Genomic DNA, 24,554 nt, shown 5'->3' on the forward strand with positions numbered 1-24,554 from the left:
TTTATGTGGTGCTGAGAATCGAACCCAGTGCCTCATGCATGCTAGGCAAGCGCACTACCGCTTGAGCCACATCCCCAGCCCCTCAAAGCCACTCTTTTGAGAGGTTTTATGGACTAAATTGCTATTGCTGAAAATCATTTTTTCCTTTAAGTGAATTAAATTTTAAATGTGCCAGGAATGCCAGTTCATTATCCACTAAAAGATTTTTTTTCCCCCAATGCTGGGGGATCAAGACCACAAAAGAATAATTTTAAGCTACACAATTTTCTAAACAAAATCTTGATTAGGTGATCCAAGAGACTTTAAGAGCCTTTTATGGGTTGTGGCATTGACAATAGGAATGGAAAAAGAAGACAGGTGTGGGATACTTGAAGAACACATCAATAAGAATTGGCAGTGGATTGGATGTATGGACAAAGAAGGGGGAAGTGGCAAAGGTGACACTGGAGTCATCAGGCTTCCCTTGATAGGCTTACTGAAGGAAGGTGATGCCAGATTCAGCAAAATGAATTGGACAAGAGGTCTGAAAAAGAGGAAGGCATGAGGTATGGGGTAATCCATTATGAGGCTTTTATTATGAAAATAGAGATTACTTATGTATAGTAAGAGATGATGGCCTGAATTAGATTATTGGCTATAAAAAATAAAATGAGGAAAATGCCAGCGATTTTTAAGTTTGAATGTGGATTTTACAGAATTTCTAGAATAATGCCAAATTTACTTTGTAGAAGCATTGGTTAGGCATAGCCTTTCTTTTTATAAGGTTGCTAGAATTTTGCATACATCTTTATGACAAAAGGATGGAAATGGCTCTCAACTATGTATTTTTAAGTGCATAGTTTTCATTTGACTGCAGACAGTTAATTTAGTTCCTTTTCTTTCTTTCCCACTAGGACTTGGAAGAACAGAGTCGGTTGATAGCTGCTTCCAGTAGAACAAACCAAGCCAGTAGTGAGGGGCAGTTTGTTGTCCTTAGCAGTAGCCAGTCAGAAGAGAGTGATTTGGGAGAAGAAGGAAAGAAGAGAGAGTCAGAAGCGTAAACTTACATTGCTTTTTGATTGACACCCCCCCCTTCCGGAATTGACAATTTCTATGGTGAAATGGCACAAGGTAACAACTATGTTGAAATATCAAGGAGGAGACTACACTTTATATTTGCTTGTTTTTAGCTTCACGTAAAAAAATGTTGAACTTGATGATTTAGTTTTACATTGTTTTTTATTTTCCCTTAAAAATAATAATGTATGCATTAACATTAAATTCCTCTTGTCTAGGGCTGGGTTGTGACTCAGTGGCAGAGCACTTGCCTTGAACATCTGAGGCACTGGGTTTGATCCTCAGCACCACATAAAAATAAATAAACAAAATAAAGACATTATGTCCATTTTATAACTAAAAAATATACTTAAAAAACATTGTACTTGTCTAAACAAAACTTATTTCCCTAAAACAGCTTGCTGAGGAATTATACTTAAGCATTTTTTTCCTTCAAATTTTGAACTTTTAATCTTGTGTTGTAACTACCTATGCCCATCAGAAATAATTTATTCTTAGGTATTCATATATTCATGGATATACTCACTCCCTTTCATTAGGAACATTTTGCTGGCAGTGAAGAAGTGTTCAACTAAGTGACCCTTTCTACAGAGAATTCTACAAATTTGCAAATATTTTAACATTATTTACTGTGCAATAGAATTTGTATAAAATCGTTAGAGATTTTAGACTTAAGGTTTCCAACTTGTGGCAGGTGGCACTGTTGATTGCAGGACACTTTCTTGGACTGCTCACATTTCTCTGATGTACTATACCTGATGCCAGTAGTGAAAAAAGCTTGTATCTTTGGTTCAAAATTGATACAGCCCTTGGCATTTTATTATCATATTCTCAGTTCTCAGGTTGGGACTTCAGTTATTACTGCAGAGCAGTAATGATTAAAATAAGATTTTGAAATTCATTAAAATATTTCTGTTTTGTTCAAATACATTTTAGATTAGGACTGGCTTGTAAAGATATTGTTAGAAGATGATACATTGTATTTTCAGCATTATGTAAAATGATTTTTACTGATAATCAAATGACATTTTCAAATGACATTTCAAAAGAAGTTATATACCAATTATGTTTACTGCTTAAAAGTAAAAATTCCCAGAGTTTAGTTTAGAAAATGTAATCTTTTAAATTTCAGACTGATATGTCCAGTATTTTCATAATCCCATATTTTGATAAAGTACTGAATCATCACTTTATATCCACAAAGGCAAATAACTAATTTATGAGCATAGAATAGTTTGCACTAACTATTGTAAATACTTTTCAAATGAGTAAAAGGTATGATTCCATGAAAGACTGAAAAGAAATTGAATGATTGGTATAGCTAGTAGGGGAAGTTGATCAAGGAAGGATTTTAGCCTGCTACAGGTTTAAAATAACATTTCTCTACTGCCTATCTTCTCTCAGAAATTAATTTCTTTTACTTTGCTCAGATTTAAACATGGCTTATAGAAGTTATGTTCATGTGTTCCACATGAAAAAGTATATATACATATAAGTTAAATATATTGAGTAAAATATCTTACATAGTTAAACATTTAGAGTTTTTCAGTAGGTTAGCCACTAATACTAATTTCACAAGGGAAAAAATCCTTTTGTCCTTTGATATGTAGTTTTTTTTTTTCTTTTTTTAGGTCTGAATTAGAAATGGCATCTGTTAAAAGCTCTCAAAATATAGCTCAATTTCATACTGTATATGTACATTGTTTTCTGTAGGAATGGGATAATTATACATAGCTTCATGATATTTTTATTCATGTGCCAACTGGGAGTAATGATTATTTAATACTCCTTAAAGCCTTATGATACTAAAACATACAGTAAAAAAGTAGACATTTATAGAATACTAAGTTGAAATTTGTGATCAGTACTTGATTGCTCATGGAAATCCCTGCTTTTAAGACCTTTTTTGAGATTGGTTAACTTTCAGTTTCATTGTCTTTTCTTTATATGGCACCTCGATAAGTTCACATGAAATCTGTTGCCTCACAAGGAAGTTGGTCATCAATAGAAGGCAGTTTTCCTTTGCATGGTAGCAAAGTGCTACCCATTGTTAGCCCTCTGGGTCACAGTGACTGAGGTTAAGGGTATTGGTAGACGTAGGGATGCTGGACAGACTTATAGTTCCTCTGTGTGTGTGTGTGTGTGTGTATAGTTCCCTTTAAGTCATGTTCATAAGAATTAACCACAATAACTGTCATATATAACTAAAAGAAATTTTTAAAATGCCCACGTCCATAGGACAGATGCATTCCAGTGCCAAATAGAAATCATGAATACATTTAGCAATGTTAGATGAAAATTCTCTTCCATTACTACTAAACTATAGGAACTATTCTATTATTGCAGACCTATAAGCATCAAGTTTAATAAGCTCTCCTTTTTATTTAAAGAATGCTGCCCATGGGCTTCATATTAATGTTCCAGCTGATCTCCTCTGAAACCCCTTCAAAAACTCTGAGATGCTTCGATGGCAGTTGGATTAGATTTGGGGATATCTCTTCTCTGGCATAAATTTATATTTAATGATTTTTAGAAATTAACCACATATTTTTTTAAGGAAAGAAATTAAGCCTGCCTAATTCTGCTATATGTTCTGCTTCCTTTTGTAACTATGGTAATGAAATTAATAGATAAAAAAATCAATTATTAGTGCATCCTTTTAGAATTTTGAAAATTTGCTAATTAGGTACTGAAACTGGTATCTTGAACAAAGTCCCTAAAGCTAATCTAATCTAGTTCTTGTCATGTCTATAAGGATTACTTTGTGTGCAATTTTAAAAGAATTCACAGGATCCACAAACTAAATTTGTTGTTTCCATTACTTTTGGGAAAAGGACAATAGGATGTGTGTAATTTCCTAGGTAACATAAAATGTTGTGATAAAGGCATCTGAGTTAATTCTGAGTTATATATAGGAACCACAGTGTTTAAAATTTGCATCTTACAAATGTTAACAGACTAAGAATCTAGCACATTTAGCAAAACCTTTTGCACCCTGAATAAAATGAAAATACAAATGTTGATTTTTGACAACCTCCTTTGATTTGAATTGTACTTTGAATATTTAAATATACCAATTGTAACAAACTCTTCATTTTATTTTTAGCATTTACTCCTTTTTCATGAAGTTTCTGTTCTACATTAATTAATAATACAAAGATTTGAAACTGGAACCACATTATACTTTTTTAACCAATCTCTTGTGGCTGTACTCATAAGTAATTAATAGAAGAACTGGGGATTAAATTATAACTAATGTGTGAAATTGCTTTGTATATTCAGTGATTTTTGTAATGTAAGTGAATTGGTTAATTCTTATCTCACTGATAGTTAAATCATGCAGTGTACCATTAAGTCATGTTAACATTTCCCTTTAGAATTGGATTTGAGGAACTCACCTTTATGTGACCATGGTATACAAATAGGACAGAGAACTTATTTTTTCATTTTGTCAAAATAGGCATTTGCTGACAAGGCTTCAGGAAATATGTTGTTAGATTTTTTAATGTATAATAAAGTCTGATTTTTGTACAGTCTTTTTTTGTATAAAATATTTGATATATTTTCTGAATTTTATTTCTCCAAGTAATTTTGAATGGTGTTGTCACTTATTGGGAAGTTTGTTGTAAAAGCAAATTATAATTCATTATTAGTGACTTTTCTTGGTAATTACCCTAGATATGTTACAGACAATGTATACTTACAACTGTTGGGTTCTACTTAAAGAAATTCCTCTAATTTAAAGGGACAAATAATTGTGTGTTCTAACTAACAAGTAGCTTGACCTGTAGTTTTAATAGTAATATATAATCATGCTGTGTAACTCTTTGTAGTTTAGTATATAACTTAAGTTTTACTGGGAATTTTATGTTCTAATTTGTTTTTGAATTTTATAAAAATGTATATACTTTCAGAAAGTCAAGGGATTAGATGAAATTAATTTTAGAATTATGTAATTTATCTAAGTACATGTATATCCTAAATGTATTTTTGTATATTGACACATATACATATATATAAACTACCACTTCATTATAAGCACATGAGATTAAAAAACAAACAAACAAAACTTCGTGTTAGCCAATTTTGCACATTTTAAATGTAAAAAGCTAAATATAATTCTAAATCTTCTGCTTACTGAAGTAGTCTTTATAACCATGAATCAATTATTGCATCAGAAACCATACTGTTTTAGTTGCAGTAAAATGGACTATATTATGCTAAAAAATGTTAAAGCTAAATATGTAAAAATCAAAGCTGTATAGTTAATGGAACTGTGGAGAAAATGAACTACATCATTCTCTGTTGTCCTTTTGATGTGCTCTCTCAACTTGACATAGATGTGACTGAATGAATATTTCTCAATTTCTTTCTGTACTATCCACATACAGAAATTTGAACTTAGATGCAACTTAGAATGCATAGAAATAAAAAATTGAACTTAACATTCTATATTCACATGCAGTAGAGAATATAAAGAAATAATTTAATCTGACATCTTTTGTAATCATTGAACCCCTCCATGTCCACTAGCTGGCTAGGTTCAGTATAGAAACCATAAGCCTATCCATTTGAAAACCCTTTTTAATTCCCATTGCATTAATTATATTAACCAATAAGTGGGTAAACCATAACCAAAAATTTTTGGAAAGAAGGCAGGAGGGAATGTGTGTTTCCTACTAATGATGAAGTTTTAATTGAACAATCTATTTGAATTAACTGAATTACTCCATCCCTGTACTTGACTACAACGAAACAATGCCAGGCCTGGTGGTGCATGCCTGCAGTCTCAGCTACTTGAGGCAGGAGGATTACAAGTGCAAGCCTGGCCTTAGCAATTTAGCAAGACCTTGTCTCAATAAAAAGTGAAAAAGGCTAGGGATATATCCTAATGGTAGAGCCCCCTGGGTTCAATCTTGAGAACCAAAAAAAAAAAAAAAAAAAAGAGCTGTGACTTCTGCATACAAATAGTTTACTTCCAGGGCATGTAATGGAGTCAGTATATATTCAATACAATCACTATTTTGAGCACATTTATACACTTAATGTAAGATCACTACAGAATTAGAACTGGTATATAGGGCTGGCATTATGGTCCAGTGGTAGAGTGCTTGACTAGCATGATCCAGGCCCTGGTTCAATCCCCAGAATCACAAAAACAAAAAACTGGTGTATTTAGTTAATTAAAATATTCATTAGTTGGGTTTTGCTTTTCTTAAAACTAACTTTGGACTTCTAGCCATTTATATGTTGAAAGGCCATATTCAGAGAAACTACTTAAAGAACGTAGACTGATTTTAGTTACTGGGTAAAGCAAAAAATATGAATCATAGAAGACAAATCCCATTTGAAAAAAATAAGCTGCAAAATTATACCTTTTCCTGTAGAATAATATGATTACCAGGTTTCTGTAAAAACTCCTTGTCCATAAAGGTCATATTCTTTGTAAAGGATGTATGCTTTTAGACGATTGGGCAATGGAAGAAACGACATGAAGACAGGGCAGCGTAAATGCAAACGCCCCATACACTTGCGGATCTTTAGGCGGCACAAATGTTTTAGGGAACGAGGGTTTGCTAAAATGAAAGAAATAGGATATTATCTAAAAGGAGAAAGAATTAAAGAATTGCTTTTTTTTTTAAAAAAATGATCTTAGGGTTCAGTTAGCAAATGTATTTGATACTTAAACCACCAGGATTTCCATTGGCGATTAAATGGGAGTATCAATAGGGAAAGTTTTTCAATTCTCAGTGCAACGCTTTGCAAAAATATGACTTCAGATGCACATCAAGTTGGAATCCAAAGACAAATCAATTGTACATCTGGCTTGTGAGACCTTAAGTACTTAAATCTCTATTAACCTCACTCCCCACTCCCTGCCAATTCTTTCTATCAGCGACAGGGCAAAACTAAAGATCACCACCCCAGGGGGAAATGGGATAAAATAAATTTTTAATTGACTTAGGTGCAACTTTGAAAAAATTTGGTTTGGAGAGGGTCATTTGGTATCCCCTACAAATTTAGATCTTGTCTGTTTTTTATTGCCATGTCATACCTTTTTCATTCCTGTCTATAATGTTCCTTCCTAGTCATGGATTAATTGGGTTGGGAAAAAAGTTTTACCCACATATAATTATAAGTAATTACTTAACAGATTTTGTCTGCTGGAAAATTGTAGTAAGTACAACTTAATGACTACTCTGTAGTTTTAGGAAGGAATAGTATTTTTTTAGTTGCTTTAGGTTATGTTTTTAACACAAAGAATATTCTATAGAACAAATAATATGATTAGTATTTTGGTCAAAGTTTTCTATAAGATACTCACTCAAGATAAAATGTATTTCTGACCAGAGCCCCTGTTTTTGGAGCACAGCTTTCAACTTTGAGCAGATTTGAACTTGATCAACATAATCAAGCATCACTCGAACAACCTTTCCAGAGAGATGCTGCAGCCATGATAAAGTTATTACTTCACAGAACTGAAGGGGGAAAATCAGAAAATTAATGAAAAGCATTAAGAGTATCTATGGTTTAGCACAGTAATCAAAAGAATACTAAGCTAAAGTCTTCAGTTCCTCATTTGATTTCTTAGTCCTAACATTTGGGAGAAATATATTTACTGATTCTTCATATAAGAAGTAATAAGGGTGTGGCAGAGATTGTTACATAATATCTGTTAACTCCCTTGGTTGGTCACCTGGCTGTCTACAATAAAGATTAACTTTTTAGCTTCACTTGCAGCTAGGTGTGGCCACTTGGCTAACCTTTAACCAATGAGAGGTAAGTGGAAGCCTCAGCAGCTCCCCAGATACCATGCAAGAAAGGCAAGGTCTGTGGTGCTTCCTTTTCCCTTTCTTCTTGCAGACTGTAATATGGATACAAGCTGCTTTTATGAATCATGACACTGTCCATTTACAAGGCTATTTACTCTGTCCTTGATATGAGAGGGAATGAGCCATTTGGTTTGGTTTGAGATGAGTCTCACTATCTTGCTCCCTCTTTCCAGCCTCCCAAGTAGCTGGGACTGCATGTGATCCACTATTCCTGGCTGACATTTTGTAAAAGCTTTTATTTTAGGAGTTTTCTGTCATTCAAAAATCTTAGTCCAACCCTGATATAAGGAAAGTAACAGTTTTGGCCTTTAAATCATTAACATGCTCTTAAATAAGATGTCCAGATGAGAAATGAGACTGTTCCTGAACAGTCAGGAAATAATACCACATGGTTTATACCCTAATGCTGAATTAATGGTGTAGAAATTAAGTCCTATAGTAATCACCTAAAAATAATAAACAAGAATATTTTGCCTGTAACTTTTCAGAATTGATTCAAGGAGCTTTTTCAATTTACTGTTTCATTTCTATTTTTTAAATTTTGATAACATCTACTATGTGCTAAGCACAGACATGTAAACTGAGGATATTTATAAGGGGTACAATCATTAAAATACTAAAATAATATTCAGAAAGTCAAATTCTACAAAGAAATGATTATGATAAGAGAATGATGGGGAAGGGGACTACCTCAGATGGGCTTTTTTGGAGAGATGATACTTGAAATGAGACCTGAAAAGTAGCAACCATTTGAAAAGCTAGGGGAAAAACTCAAGTTGGGGAAAACAGAAGTGACCAATTAGGTAAGAAAAAACTAGGGGTCTGGTGTGAGAAAAATCTCTGTAATCAGGAGGGGTCAACTGTTTACTGTAACTTTTTTTCATCATAAAACTAACCAAATAAAACCAATCAAATGCTCAAAGAGTCAAAAACCTAAGGGTATAGGTATTTGGAATCCAGCAACACTTTAGCTAAAGAGAAAATATAACTGAAATATAAGGCTGGATTCATTTTTTAAAAAGGTTTTTAGTTGTTGATGGACCTTTATTTATTATATGCAGTGTTGAGAGTTGAACCCAGTGTCTCACACATGCTAGGCAAGTGTTCTACCACTGAACCACAACCCCAGCCCTGCAGTTTGCATTCATTTTTTTAAAACCTTGCTCAGGAGTCATTTGTGAAATGACTTTCAGGAGTTTCATTTGTGAAACTCCCTGACAGTTCTAGGTAAAGTCCCTTTTTTCTCTGAGTTGATTCTGTACCTTTTATATCTTTCTACTGATAGATATCTACATGATATTTTATCATGTATTTTTCATTCTAGAGTCTTCCAACAATTAGCTTCTAGAGAGTGGACTGAGTATTACTATAGTTACCAGACTATGGATAATGAATGTCTTAAGGTAATACAACTAATCCTGTGGACTTACCATAGTATCTTTAATAACTGTAGATGTCCAGCCTTCAAAAGTATAGAAAGGATGAATTTTATCCCCATGAGGACAATCAAAACATCGCTCTGTGTCATACCCATAATTCAACAGCATCCTGAGCATGACTTCATCTTTTAGTGTGTATTGCAGTGCTGATGGGAAATGCAAAGGGTTGACTCTGCAGAAGTAATTGACGTTGGCACCATGTCTTAGCAGTAGACTTATGAGCTCATAGTTACCCATCCTAAGGGCTATCTGCAGGCAGTTAACTGGGTCTTGATTAGGCAGAGCTCCAGCGCCCAGAAGCAGCTTAACTGAAGAGAGGTCACCATTTGATACAGCAAAATACAAAGCTGATTTCCTTTGGTCATCATAGTGTTTACGAATTTTCTGATCTAGCATGAAATTCACATCAAATCCAGCCTGGATGAGAAGTTCCAGGCATTGAGGGTGTGCTCCTGCTGCTGCACAATGAACTGGACTGATCCCACTCTGCTTAATGGCAGCAAGGTCCGTAACTGGAATCAATATCTTTAGAGCTCTGAGAAAGAATTCCAAAGTACATTTCAAAATGGTTTCATCAAGATACAGAGTTAGCCTATTTATGATTCTTTTATATTAATTTATGGTATTAGTATCAGGTGGCAATTAGAACCCTCCAACAAAAAAGCTAATTTCTTCATCTGGCAGCTTAGATAGCAAGTAAAACTGAATGGAACTATTGTCTAGGTTTAAAACTCAGTATTAGCCCAGTCATTTGAGACCCAAAGTTTCCCATTGAAAGCAGTTCTGTGTCTTCAGCAGCTACAGAAGATGCTCGGCCTTACCAGTTTCTAGCAGGTCCAGAGATTTTCCTTTTTTCTTTTTTTTTTTAAGGTTTAGGTTGTTGGATCAGAGAAAAAATATAAAGTTCCTAGAAGTTGCTTATAAAAAAAGTCAGTTATTACTATTTCTATTATTTACAGTAATATAATTTAACTTACAATAAGTGTCCTCTGTCAGCTGCCACATGAATGGGCAGGTGGCCTGAATTCTTAGGTATATTGGCATCAGCTCCATACTCTAGCAAGAGAGTCACAGAGTCTGGATTTCCTCCTCTAGCAGCTTCAAGTAATATGGAAGATGAATCAGAGGCCTGACCATGAGCATTAGCACCTAAGAGGAAAAGTCATTGTGCAAAAATTGTTTTCCATTGTATATAAGCAATCTTAAAATCAAAAAATGCATACCTACTTTAGTGAAGAACTAAGAATCAAATAAAATAGGTAGCTCTTTTCTCAAGCAATTTATAAACTAATTGTGGAGGGGAGGAACATGATACAAACAGTTTGTAAATTATAGGTAAGCTGGCTTTCAGAGTAATTTTTATAAGTTGTTTGGAACTAAAAATTTCCAGTAGACATACTTTCATAAAAGGTGGATTTCTAAACCAGTATACAAAGCCCAGTTACCTCACAAAATGCTTACAGATAGGATGGTAATAACCAACTGAATTATATCACCATAACATTTAATGATGTTTTGATGGAAAGGGGCATTTTTTAAAACTTATTCATAAAGGACTGTTCTTAATAAGAGACACTAATTGTTTTAAAATGAAATTGGGGATTGCTGATAGCTATAAAGATAAATTGTAGTACCTATGCCAAGTATCTTGTGAGTGGTGTGGATAAGAATACAGGTAGAGGCAAAAATGCCTTCTAGAAGATCTAGGGCTGGGGTTGTGAGGGGAGCTTAGAGATAAAAGAAAGGAGTTTGGGTCAGTTCTGGAAGTCTTCTCAATAAAATGGGCTCTGAAGAAAGAGTAGCATTTGGATGGACAAAAGCTAGGGAGAGCATTCTGGACACATCATAAATCATAAAGAAGATATAGTGGCTTTACTTTTGAATAGATAGATAAAAATCATCAGGGTATAGTGGCTGCCCAAGAAACCCACTCCTAGAATGTATTAAGAAATCTAATATTATTGTTTACTATGTGCATAATCATTTCTAAATTTCACAGCAAACCCCAGAAGTAGGTGCTAATATCTCCATTTTAAAGATGAAAAAACTAGGGTCTGGAATTGTGGCTTAGTGGTAGAGTACTTGCCTAGCATGTGTGAGGCCATGGGTTCAATTCTCAGTACCGCATATAAATAAGTGAATAAAATAAAGTTCCATCAACATTTAAAAAATATTTTTAAAAAAAGAAGAAGAAGAAACAAGGGCTTACTGGTTTTAAATGACTTGCCCAAAGACACACAGCTAGTAATAAGCAAGATGGTTAGGATTCATACATAAATCTTCCAGACCAAGGCCTTATTTCTATGATACCATCTTGTCTCTAACAATGCGGGATCAGGCAGTTATGACTTCAAATGCTGGCTCTGCCATTTACTATTTATGTCACTGTTATGGTTTAGATATGTCCCCCAAAAGCTCATGTGTTAAGCAATGCATGAATTTTAAAGGTGAAATGACTGGATTATAAGAGCCTAACCCAATCAATGGATTAATCCAGTAATATGGATTAACTAGGAAGTAACTCTAAATAGGTAGGGTGTGGCTGGTGGAGGTGGGTCACTGGGAGCATGCCTTTGGAGTTTATATTTTGTTCTCCCTCTTCCTAACTGCCATGTCTTGACTTCTTTCCATGACCACACTCTTCCACAATAATGTTCTGCCTCACCTTGTGCCCAGAGTTATGTAATCAGTCAGCCCTCTGTGGACTGAGACTTCTAAAGCCACATGCCCCAAATAAACTTTCCCTTCTGTATGTTGTTCTTGTCAGGTCTTCTGGTCACAGGGACAAGAAAGCTGACTAAAACAGTTACGATGTGTAAATTATTTTGTAAGGCGGTTAAGGGAAATGCTTAATTACTGAACTCATCAGTCACATGATCCTGGTTTCTTTGAAAGGTAAAGGATTGAAAATTTGTTGCTGTGTGTATGTGTGTGTGTGTGTGTGTATTTTGGTACTGGAGATTGAACCCAAGAGCGCTTTACCACTGAGCTACATCCGCAGCCCTTTTTCATTTTTTTTGTTTTGAGACAAGAGTCTTGCTAAGTTGCTTAGAGACTTATTAAATTTGCTAGCCTCAAACTTTTGATTCTCCTGACTTAGCCTCCCAAGTCACTGTGACTACGGGTATATGCCACTACACCTGGTAAATGCCAAAGTTCTTTGAGAGTCCCTGCCAGTTATCTAAAATGACCACAGTTACAATGCGGAGGGCAGGGAGGAAGTGTGTTTGTGTTTGAAGAGAAGTCCTATAACTGGTACCATCTCTGAACTTCTTTTCTCAAGTGCAAAATGAGATTAATATCTGTCTCACAGACTTTTTAAAGGATTACACGAGGCAACAGCTTAATGCCTGTTATGTAGAAAGTATTTAATAAATATAAATCAGTGGCTGGAGTTGTAGCTTCAGTGGTAGAATGCTTACCTAGCATGTGTGAGGCACTGGGTTCAATCCTCAGCACCTCATTTAAAAAAAAAAAAAAAGGTATCATGTACAACTAAAAAATAAATATTAAAAAAAAAATTAAAAAATATGTTTTAAAAAATAAATATAAATCATCTTCTCCTTCTCTTAGAGTTTTGACTATTAGTAGAACAGAGAACAGGGATACAAAGAGAAGAAATCAGGAAGAATTTCCTAACATTCAAAGATATTCTGCGACACATTAAACTGCCTCATGACTTAGCATAAGTAGCAACAGTATGTACAGAATGTTGCAAGGACTTTGATTTTGATTCTAGGAAAGGACATCAACACAAAAATGTTTTAAAAAAAAACAACTATCCTCTAAGAATACTAAAGGAACATTAAGTTTAAGGGTCACCCTGCATTGCAATAATTTTAAGAAAATTATATCACATCATCAAATAAGAGAACCAGTCTTTGATTATTTTAGGCTTTCTAGTATCCAACATTAATACACAAATTTCAAACATTTAAATTGGTTTTAAATAAGATATTAACTTCTATTATTCTGAAGCTCTCCATCAAGAAGAGAACACTGGGATGAAGTTACTCTATGGTAGTATGCTGACTATATAGAAAATCTTGCCTTTATGCAGTAATAATGCCATAACTTCAGTGTGTCCACTTTGGGCAGCAAGAGCAAGTGGAGTGAATCCATAGGTGCTCCGGGGGTCAGGGTGTGCCCCAGAAACCAGCATAAGCTTCACCATGTCCTGTCTGCCCAGTTTGGCTGCCTCGTGGAGAGCAGTCCTGTCATTGGCACATCGTAGATTTACATCCGCTCCGTGGCTGATCAGCAAGGTAGCCATGTCATAGGAGTCACGTAGAACAGCTAAGAAATCAGAAGCGAGGTGGGCATTATGCTTGATGGGGGTAAGGCCAGAGTGTCACATCAGCTAGTGTCCTTCAGCCTTCTTAAGGAGCTCTTCCCACTTACTCCCTTGCCTCTGCATTATGAATTTAGGGAACCCATAAAATAGTCTGTATGTCAAATATCAGTGGGCTATTTGTTTCCCACTTACTCCCTTGCCTCTGCATTATGAATTTAGGGAACCCATAAAATAGACTGTATGTCAAATAATATATCAGTGGGCTATTTATTTTGTTTTTCTATAAGCCATAACCAATTCATTGTCTTTTGGCTGCTTAGTTGGCTCATACATATAAAATTTTCATGTATCTTTATTTTCTTGAGAAAATGGGAACTTACATATTAATTACAGTCCTGGAAATGCTTGTAAGCTGCTTTAAAAGAAGAAAAAAAGCAACAGAACCTATCTCAGCAAACAAATGACTAAAATGTAATTTTATTTTGTATGTTGGATGAGTGGCTGAACCCATAGGATATGATGGTTTGGGCTTGTATTTCCCAAAGTGTTCTACAGAAAGTCCCTTGAGGTTCTTTATGAAGAAATGATTCTGAAAGCAACAAACATACACACCCATCTCCAAAGGCCTGGAAATCCTATGTATACTATTATCACATAATTAAGGTCCAGCTCAGTGGTAGAGCATTTGCTAGTACTGCGTTTGATCCTCAGCACCACATAATTTTAAATAAATAAAAGGTTCTCTTTTGGGCTGGGTTGTGGCTTAGTGGTAGAGTGCTTGCCTAGCATGCACGAGGCACTGAGTTCAATCCTCAGCACCACATAAATGTAAAATAAATATATTGTGTCCACTTAAAACTAAAAAAAAAAAAAAGTTCACTTTACACATTGGTGAATTGAAGTCTCTGAGAACTATCTTGATGAGCTTGTTTCACTGAAACCCAGCATCTTCCATATCTATGAACAGGGAAATAAATGTTTAGATACCACGGAAAAGGAATCATTTGACATGCCAGATAGGCCGAGGTCAAGAGAGGAAAACCAGTTCGTACCATCATATCACTCTGACAAGCTTCACAGCTTAATGCTTCCTTACATATGACTTGTACACACACAAGATGAATACTATTATCTCTATCTTATAGGTGAGAAAACTGAGGTTTAGAAAGGTTAGACCTAATCCAGAGTTTTCATTCTTATGCTATATAGGGCTTTCTCAGAGAATGCTCTTCTATTCAGTGTTTTGATGATTTTTCTCCCCTATGAATGCAAAGTCTAAAAGCACCCTGGGACAAATCAAGATGAGCCCTCCAAATCCCAGTTTTCAGTAGTACCCTGTAAATGTTCTCTCTTTAATTTTTTGCTTTTTTCTTGAAAGTTATACACTTATGCAAGGCTTGAAGAGCCAATTACTACAGGGTTCTCCACCCTTTCTCAACTCTCTTTTTCCTTCACTAGAGCACCTTTTAGCTGATTCTTTGCTATTAACTATTATATTTCTAAATAGCCCTGCTTACATTGCCACTTTTTAATTTTTTTGTTTAGATTTTTATTTAAGAACTCAAAAAATTGATTATCTACAAAATAATTTTGAAAGAATTAGTCAAGGAATACTTCTAGTGAAGTAAAAATTAAATAAGAGAAACAGGAGATAAAAACACTTTTTAATTTTTTTTAGTTTTGATTTAACTTGACTTTTCATGGAAAATGAAGATTTTTTCTCTTATGCTCACCATACATTCACATTTCTCATCCCACCATTCTTCTAGTACTTTTTTTGATATAATTTTTGTTAACTATTCAGTATTTACCTTATTTTTATTATATTTGCTATTCAAAAAGCTGGGCCTTATTTATGTTTCCTGTACATCTTTTGATTTCCTTGTAGTTAATACTAGCCTTACATTTACATTCCATTTACCTAATTTGTTTGTTTGGTGCTAGGGATTAAACACTAGTCAGTTTGCATGCCAAGGCAAGTGCTTTACACTGAGCTCTACCCCCAGCCTTTGCTTAGTTTTCAATTTGCTTATCACTAATTCAACCTGAGACTCTCTTAACTGTCTTAAATCTCAAGACATGTATTTATTCCAATTCCATCATGTCTTAAAGAAACCTCCACCTGCAATCTTTCAACCTATTCTTTTTTTTTTTTTTTATCTACTAAACTAAATCCCCAACACTCTTGCTAAATTGCTAAGACTCGTCTAGAACCTGCAATCCTCCTGCCTTAACCTGTGATTACACACCTGCAATTACAGGTGTGTGTTACCTTATCTAGCCCCTCTGACCTGTTCTAACCTGGAATTCAGTGCCTGGAACATGTTGCCATCCTAGGAGTACTGTTCCCCATCATCTTGGGGATCTCATTTGCCTACTATCTGGGATGGACCTTGTATTTCTTGGATCCCTAGCTTTGACATTTCAAGTTTACTTCCATGTTGGTAGGATATTTATTTCATTAATGAAGCAGACCAGAGACCCCCATCATATCTGTAATATATTTGTAATATTTGTAATATATTTGTAATATTTGTAATATATTTCTCTTGTCAGAAAGATTTTTACAAAGGGTGTCAACAGGATATCAGCAAAAATTTCTGCAGAGGGCATTGTGGTTTGTAGCTTCCTCTTTCTGCCTTGTCTGCAGAAAAAAAAACCAAACTTATAAAACTTCTGTCTGGCCTAAGAATATGGGACAAAGAGTATGTCCCCACCCACTATCATGTAATCATCCCACTGAGTATAAATCTAAAAGAATTTCCAGACTCTTGGTCCAGAGAATTTTAGGCATGGGCCCTGTCTGGACTGCTACAGCTAAAATCAAACTGTTTCCTGAAAATTCCTTAAGTCCAGCCTCACCTATCCTACATCATTAACACATTAATGGTGTAAGAGGGGGAAAAGTTTGAGATCTTCGATGTCTGAAAATATGTATCTTGTTTTTACCTTCAGATTTAATAGTTTAATTAAATATTTAAGTTGGAAATAATTTTCCCTCAGAATTTCTGAAACTATTCATCAATTTCATCAAGCATCTAGTTATTGTTGAGAACTCTAAAACTATTTTGATCTTTTATCTTTTGTATATGATTTATTTCCAATTTTTTCTCTCTCAGGAAACTTTTGGAAGCTTCTCTTTGTCTCAGGTGTGGGTCTTTTTAAAAATGCTTTTTTTTTTAAATAAAAAGGTTCATGTTCAGTGAATTTAGATATGCAGAAAAGAAAGAAGAAAACAGACTCATAATCACATCTCTTTGGTAAAATCTTTGTTAATATTTTCATATCTTTTCTTGTATTGTTTAATTATGCATATAATAAATTTTTGGTAGTTATTTTTGATCAATTTTGTCAACCAAAATTGTCTAATAACCATCTTTTCTTCATTTATGCTATTCTTGCACATTTGCATGATGACTCTTGGTTCCTCAAGATGCTAAAACACCTGAACTTACCCATCTCATTATTCATTCACCAATTCCTCCCTTGCCCCCTCACCCCTATTTTGTATTTTATTTAGAGACGGTTGTTTAGTGCCTCACTTTTGCTGAGGCTGGCTGTGAACTAGTAATCCTCCCATCTAAGCCTCCTGAACTGTTGGGATTACAGGTGTGTGCTACCACGCCCAGCTCACCAATTCTTAGCACAAAATGTTCATGGAATTTTACTAGATGCCTGATACTGAGTCAGTATGAATTCTTTTAATAATTACTTATAAGGTGCTATGAAAATGCTCTAATTGCTTTAATACTGAAGAAAAGTGCTGATTGTGTTGGGTCTGTTTGAATTCATCAGCTAGCTTTTTCACTTTGGAAACAACATGTTCCTTGTTTTAGGAAATTATTATTTTGACTTATTTTATTGATGATAGAGTACCTCCATCTTGTTTATTTGCTCTGTCATTCCTGTTATTCATACATTGCTCCTCTTGGGTTGTCCTTCTAATTTTCTTATTTATCCTTTACTATTTTACATTTCTTATCTTCTGAAAACTTTCCTAAACTTCATTTTCTAGCATTATTTTTTTAAAAATTTGTTTTGATATTTTTAATATCAAGAGCATTTTTGTTTTGTTCTTGGATTTTTTATAGTATCCTACTTTTTAAAAATATTGTTTTTAGTTGTTGATGGACCTTTATTTTATTGATTGATATGTGGTGCTGAGAAACAAACCCAGTGCTTCACACATGCTAGGCAAGCACTCCACCACTGAGCCACGACCCCAGCCCTGTACTATCCTATTCTTATTTAATTTCTTTGAAGAAATTAATGATAATTTCCTTTACATTTTATTTCTCCTAAATAATCTGCTTCTTCCAAGTCATTTATCTATGTTGAAGACTTTCTTCAAATAGTCTGGTTATCTGCTCATGAGCAAGAGCCTGGACAACTATTCTGGTTGAAAATTCTAAACGGTGGGTGGGGCTTGCAGACTATGGGCTTCACTTCTGGTTGGTATGTTTGGGCCATTTGTTGGGGGAGCCCCCAGTGTTACTATCTTCAGATCTTCCTGGGCTGATCAGATTCTCCAGAGAATCCTCTTTCTGGAGACTATAAAGGCTTGTCTGCCAGCTTTCTAGGATCCTGGTGGGAGAATGCCTTCTTGTGGAGAGAGTTGGGTCTTTTTGCTTAATTCCTCCAGTGTTTTCAATAAAGTACTCCCACTCTCACCTAAATTCTCTGGTCTAGAGACCCACTGTTTAAGCTGTTCAAGGATAAACCTCCAGAACTCTACTGGGCTGGGGAGGAGTCTGTCCCAGCAGGCAGAGTGGAAAAAGCAATCTAGATATCTGACTTCCTGATTAATAGTTTTTAGCCTAGCCTCCCATTTCAGCTGCCTGCCCTTCACCTATGCTTCATGACTCTGTTCCTTTCTGTATGTGTATGTGATCCTAACTGGGCATCAGGCCACCTCATTAGCCAATCTATAGAAAGCTTCTTGAGGGTCTGGTCAGCTGGGATCAAAATGACAGTATTGCATCTGTGCACAAAGATCTGTCTTTGAAACTTGTTGGCATAGGGGAGACAGAGCAGCATACTCTTCTCCAGAGATGAGTCATTTACCTGTAAGAAGAGGAGAATTGCCTTCGAAATTCTTAGCATTTGGATTGCAGCCATTGAGAAGAAGAAAACTGGCATTTTCTAAGAGGCAACTGCTGACAGCCAGAAAAAGTGGTGTTTCACCATTATGGGTGGTTTGCTCCCACACACTGGTTTTTGAAGCTGAAACAAATTCATTATATCATATAGGTTAAGATTCAAAAACCAATTTTAAGTTTATTTCTCAGAAGCATCAGGAAGAATAAAAGGGAGTTTACCTTTCAGGGTTATTTCTAAAATATTCTTATTTAATTGTACTGCAGCCTTATGCAAGGGAGTCCACCCTATCCCATCTGCTTCATCAAAAGCAGAATGGTACTTGGTTAAGTGTGACAATGCATCTTCCTCACCTATTAACAAGAAAAATGAGAACAGATTCACATTTCACACACATACAAGGCAACCCATACTGTTTCTGAATTCTACCACCAAAGGTAGTATATAAGACAACAATCAGATTGCCACTTTTTTTTTTTTTTAAATATCACAGGACAGAAAATAAGGCCTGTTATCTAAACATTGCACAACACCTGGGCCTATGAACATCCCACCCCCAATGTCTTGCCACATACCAAAAAAAAAAAAAAAAAAAAAAAAAAAAAAGATCTCTGTCAATAAAGGAACCCAGGAGCTCTTTTGCTAAGTTGTGCTGAAGAATTTTCTCTCAGAAAATCACATCAGATTCCTGACAATCAACGGTGGACCTCCATAGGGCACAGCTTTTGGAAGAACCTGCTTCTAGGCTTCCTGAGCATGAAGAGAAAATGCTACTAGTTGTCACTATTACATTTTAAACAAATTCAAGGGGAGAGTATAAAGAGTACTTAACTGTCTCTATTGTTTCAATTATCTTCTTATAGTAAGCACTCAAAAAGGAATGAAAGCTGCAGAGGAAAAAGAAACATTATGTATATGTAATTCCAAAATTAAGGGGGAAACTAAGGAATCTAATATAAACCAAAAAGAAAAGGGAAAGGCAATAGTTTAATCAGGGATAACTCTCATACAAAAAATGACTGAGGTTAAATAGAAATATTTCTATTGGTGCTGGCAGGGATATATCTGAGTGATAGAGCACTTGCCTAGCATGTATACAGCCCTAGGTTTGATCTCCAAGCACCACCAAAACAAAACAAAACAAGAAATACTTCTATTTGTAGAATGTGGTGTGTCTTTGCCACATTCTAGGGAAACTCCTTTCTCATGTATTCATGAGGCTGTTAGCTTCTTCAGGGAAAGGACTGTGCGGCAGCCTGGATCTCAGTCAGTGGTGTTGATCCTGACTCAAACTTGCCTGGGAACGAAATATCACACTATCACATGGCAAAATTTAATGGCCACTCGATATTGTGATTCTAGCAAAAATATGAATAGTAAATAATCATGTTGTGAATTTTTAAACTATGCATGGTCTGAATATAAAATACACCATTAGTGGGGCTGGGGTTGTAGCTCAGTGGTAGAGTGCTTGCCTAGCATATGTGAGGCACTGATTTTGATTCTCAGTAACACATAAATAAATAAAATAAAGGTACTGTGCCCATCTACAACTAATGTGTGTGTGTGTGTGTGTGTGTAAGATAATTTAGCCAACCAAATTGAGAGTATGACAGACTGTCTAAGGGAATTTATTTTCATCCCTGTCATCTATATATGTATATGTGTGTATATATATATACACACACACATACACACACAGAACTCTCTATATATGTGTGTATATATACACACACATATATAAATACTATTAGCAGTTTAAATGTTTTTATTAAAATATTTAAAGCTTTAGAGTTAAATATATGAATTTTATATATTGTCCCCTTCCCATTTTCTTTCATAATTCAATGAAAATAAATTCCCTTAGACAATCTGTCATACTCTCAATTTGGTTGATTAAATTTTCTTAAACATTTTAAACCACTCAATTCTGTTAGTTTTCCATATCTGTGGTAAGATATTACTACATGATTGGTGGCTTAAAACAACACATTTATTATCTTAAAGTTCTGTAATTCAGAAATCCAAAATGGCTTTCTCTGGAGTAAAATCAGAGTATTGGCAGAGCTATGTTCCTTCTGCAGGTTCTAAGAAAGAATCTGTTTCTTTGCCTTTTCCAACTTCTTGAGCTCACGGATCCTTTCCTCCTTCCTCCAAGCCAGCAATGTTGGGCTAAGCCCTTTTTCTGACAACTCTCAGGTTCTCGTGCCTCTTTCACTTTGTTTGGATACAAATGGATAATCTAGGCAAATTTCTCTATATAAAAGTTAGGTGATAAGCAACCTTAATTCTATTTGTAACCTTACTTCCTGTTTTCCATGTAAGGTTACACATTCATAGGTTCCAAAAAATCAGGACATGAGCCAAGCTCAGTGGTGCACACCTGTAATCCCAGAAGCTCAGGAAGCTGAGGCAGGAGGATCATGAGTTGAAACCCAATCTCACCAACTTAGTGAAGCCCAAAGGAACTCAGCAAGACCCTGTCTCTAATAAAATATAAAAAGGGGCTGGAAATATGGCTAAGTGGTTAGGCACACCTGGGTTCAATCCCAGGTACCAAAAAAAAAAAAAAAAAAAATCAGAACATGGACATCTTTGGGTGGAGCCATTTTTCTTTACGACATAAGTATACTCTGGTTTTCTAATTCCTGCCAGTGCCTGACCAAATCAGCAATCCTTCCTAAGTATCACACAGTTCTTGCAAGTCTAATAAATGAAATGTATAACTACAATTTCAATTTCTCTGAAATATTAATATTTCAATACTCTCAGACTAAATATCTATCTTTCAACATAAAATTAGGTGTTCAGTTATGCAGTTATATGTTTTAAAATTTTAATCACAAAGTTATGAGATAACCTAATAAGCCCAATTTCTTTACAAAACTTTAAATATTTAAAGATTATTCCTAAAGTAGACACAAAAGTATAGAAAAAGCATGTGGTTAAGAGCACAGACTGGAGTGAGGCTGCCTGGCTCCTCATTTAATGAGCTATGTGACCTTAAGTCACTTAATTTTTCTGTGCCTCAATTTGCTTATTTCTAAATGAGGATAATAAGAGTACCCATCTCACAGAGAAGCAGTGAGAATTAGAATTTAAATGAGTTAATATTTACAAAGTGCTTAAAATAGAATGACAAATAGTAATGGCTCCATGAATTTGTTACATTTTTTAAGAAATTATGTTTGTTGTACTTAATCTCCATATTTAATTATAAAATCTCTTGGAGTTAAAAGACATTTATCCAGTTTACCTCCAGCAGGCCAAAGAGGGGTCACAAATCCAAGCAAACTGTGTTTATTACCCCCCCAAAAAACAATGGTTTCTACCTTAGGGGGCTGAAGTAGCTGATCATCCAAGAGAGCATTTGACTAGGTGCACTTGACCATGAACTGCTCATATTCAGGGAGATTCTTACCACTGAGAGAGCCACTGGTCCTCTTCTACTATTGTAGTAATAGAATCAATATCTTCAGAAAGGTTAAATTTACATAATTCCTCCTTTTGATTTGAATAGATCAAAGACTGCACTCTATCCTCACCTATCTCAGTAAAATAATTCTCTATGTGTCTTTAGCTCCATGAGAACAAGATGTGTTGGAGTTCTTCTCTAACCCTTCAGAAACCTCATTTATTTCTTCTGATTTCTAGACTGCATCTCCTTGGCTAGATTTCCAGCTAATCTCCTTGAACTGTTGTCTTTACTGATTAATTAAATTCTGAATTCTTTCAAATTTTTTTTTGGTCTGGTCAGATATCATATCTTTTTCATATTTAAATGACAGATCCTATCTAGGAGATGTAGCTAAGTGGCAGAACTCTACCCCATTAAGGGTTTGATCCCAACATAAAAGTAAAATGAAATAATATAAAATTTAAATAAAATTCCTTGTATTCCAAATCTATCTCCTGTTCTCATCACAATAGTAGAGTTATGTTAACGACAACCTCAACTGTTGAATACTTAATACCACACTGCCAATGAGAAAGCCATTACCTCTCATCAGGTGCATGTTGAGTTGTTCCTGGCTTGTAAATATCCTGTAAACTCTGCTGAATGGTGAGCTGAGTGTCAAAGTCATTGTCTGTGTCTTCATCACTGACGTAATTATCCATGTGAAACTCAAGCAGGTTTAAAGTCAAATGAATTAAAAATATTTTTCCAGTTGTGAAAAGATTACCAACTGCTTGAATTTAGAAGTGAAATTTAGAAAACTAGAAAGTTGACAAGATTGAAAAACAAAGAAAATGCAAAACTTAGAAAAACAAAATATTCATTTAAATTTTTTTTCCATAAACTTAAAATAGTTTTCTGGAGTGCCACATATTCAGCATAAATTAGAAGTCTCTATGAGTAACCATTTACTTAAAACTTAGGAAAACAGCCTTTCATATAAGACTTAGGTCAATGCCATAGTAACTTGAAAATGCTTATGTTGTTTGATATATTTTAGACTTGCCTTGTCAGTTTTTCTCAGTTATTACAGCACTCACCCAAAAGAACACATTTCCTACACACAGTATTATGCTGAAAGCTATATTTTCTTTGGTAAAAAATAAAAATAAACATGTTATAGGACTAATAGTACTGTCTTAATACAACAGGTAAATAGTGGTAGTAAAAGCAATGTAGTTTAAAAGAGCATTACTGTTTTAGTATAGAACAGGTTTGATCACATACCAAAGACTTTTTACCTTTCGTTATATCCTCTAGGTTGGTACTGAAGTTTTCACTGTTAAGGATTAACACATGAACGCCTCAGGATTTTCATTTATATTTAGGATCCATTCCCCTGTAAGGATTATTATAAATAGCTTTACTATAAATACTTGATCATAAGACAGTCTGGCACATTGTCCTTGCTTTTTTTTTTTTTTTTTACATGTAGTTTAGCTCTGTTTAGAAACATGATCTCTTTTTCTTCTCTACTAGAGTCATCAAACTTAAAGGATTAAACATCTTATTTCTGGAATAAACAGCATTTGCAGAGGGTTAGCTATGCAAAGAGAACTCATTCCCTTATGGCTCATGCACATAGCCACTACAAACAAGAATTAATTTTTTATTTAAGAGAGGTCAAACATTTTACATTATCTAAAGTGACTTTTCAGTGGTCCAAATTGACTGGATAGCTGTACCTACATTTTCCTTGGGTTATAAAATTGCAGCCTGAGGGGCTGAGGCTGTAACTCAGTGGTAAAGTGCTTGCCTCACATGTGTGAGGTACTGGGTTCAATCCTCACACCATATAAGAATAAATATACTGTGTGTTCATATACAACTAAATAAATATTAAAAACAAAACAAACAAACAAACAAAAAAACCTGTAGCCTGAAGTGTACTTGGAATCCTCAGGAAGGAACTAACTCTACAGAAGATGATACGGTTTTGATTAAAATTTTGTGTTGTTAAAATATTTTCATTGTTAAAATCAATGTACACTAATATTATGGGTACATACTAAATAATAAGAGTATTTAACTATTGAAAATAACAATAGGATCACTTGACATTTCCAATTAAATATGAAGCAAACACCACTGTGGGTATAGAATCTGAGATTCCCCAGTAGTCGTCTTACTGCTTTTATGTTCCATTGAGAAATGGAACTAATATTTTAAAAGTATGAAGTAAGGGGTTTGGTTCCTAAATTGCTTTAATATTTTCCTTATCTATATGTATTTAAAATGTTCATATATAATAACTTCAGTGAGGCACGTGGAAAGTAAACTACTATTGAAGAAATATCTAGGGAAAGGAATATCTTCCAATATTAGTCAAATTTTATCATTTAATCTACCCAATCTATTTTTCACATATGCATATCAAA

General features: G+C 34.7%; 2 protein-coding genes across 6 annotated transcripts in view; one reads left to right on the plus strand and one right to left on the minus strand.

Annotated features, from left to right (window-relative positions):
- The window catches only part of Appl1 (adaptor protein, phosphotyrosine interacting with PH domain and leucine zipper 1), a 63,606-nt gene that overhangs the window by 38,916 nt on the left and 136 nt on the right, over positions 1-24,554 (plus strand). For 2 of the 5 annotated variants that reach the window (XM_076839180.1, XM_076839320.1), the window contains one exon: positions 894-4,592. In XM_076839180.1, the coding sequence (XP_076695295.1) occupies positions 894-1,040 (147 nt within the window). In that variant the 3' untranslated portion in view covers positions 1,041-4,592. Of the gene's footprint in view, positions 1-893; positions 4,593-12,095; positions 12,692-24,554 lie in introns of those variants that run through there. The other 3 variants (XR_013089275.1, XR_013089267.1, XR_013089281.1) reach the window with 3 other exon arrangements.
- Positions 51-23,504, minus strand: Asb14 (ankyrin repeat and SOCS box containing 14). The gene is made up of 11 exons (XM_076839423.1): positions 23,418-23,504; positions 22,720-22,937; positions 19,551-19,606; positions 18,941-19,075; positions 18,687-18,845; positions 13,362-13,624; positions 10,306-10,457; positions 9,320-9,863; positions 7,382-7,535; positions 6,432-6,632; positions 51-971 (listed from the first exon to the last, which is right to left on the minus strand). Exons 2-10 carry the CDS (start codon positions 22,836-22,838, stop codon positions 6,454-6,456), a joined length of 1,761 nt encoding a protein of 586 aa, XP_076695538.1. The 5' UTR covers positions 22,839-22,937; positions 23,418-23,504; the 3' UTR covers positions 51-971; positions 6,432-6,453.

The sequence above is a fragment of the Callospermophilus lateralis genome, chromosome 1, assembly GCF_048772815.1.
Source record: "Callospermophilus lateralis isolate mCalLat2 chromosome 1, mCalLat2.hap1, whole genome shotgun sequence".
Lineage (NCBI taxonomy): Eukaryota > Metazoa > Chordata > Mammalia > Rodentia > Sciuridae > Callospermophilus > Callospermophilus lateralis.

Coding starts and splice junctions, on each gene's coding strand:
- Asb14 (XM_076839423.1), bottom strand. CDS start 22,838: ATGGATAATTACGTCAGTGATGAAGACACAGACAATGACTTTGACACT. Junction 18,846..18,940: donor TTTAGAAATAACCCTGAAAG/GTAAACTCCCTT, acceptor AATTTGTTTCAG/CTTCAAAAACCAGTGTGTGG. Junction 13,625..18,686: donor CAATTCTCCTCTTCTTACAG/GTAAATGACTCA, acceptor CTGATTTCTTAG/CTGTTCTACGTGACTCCTAT.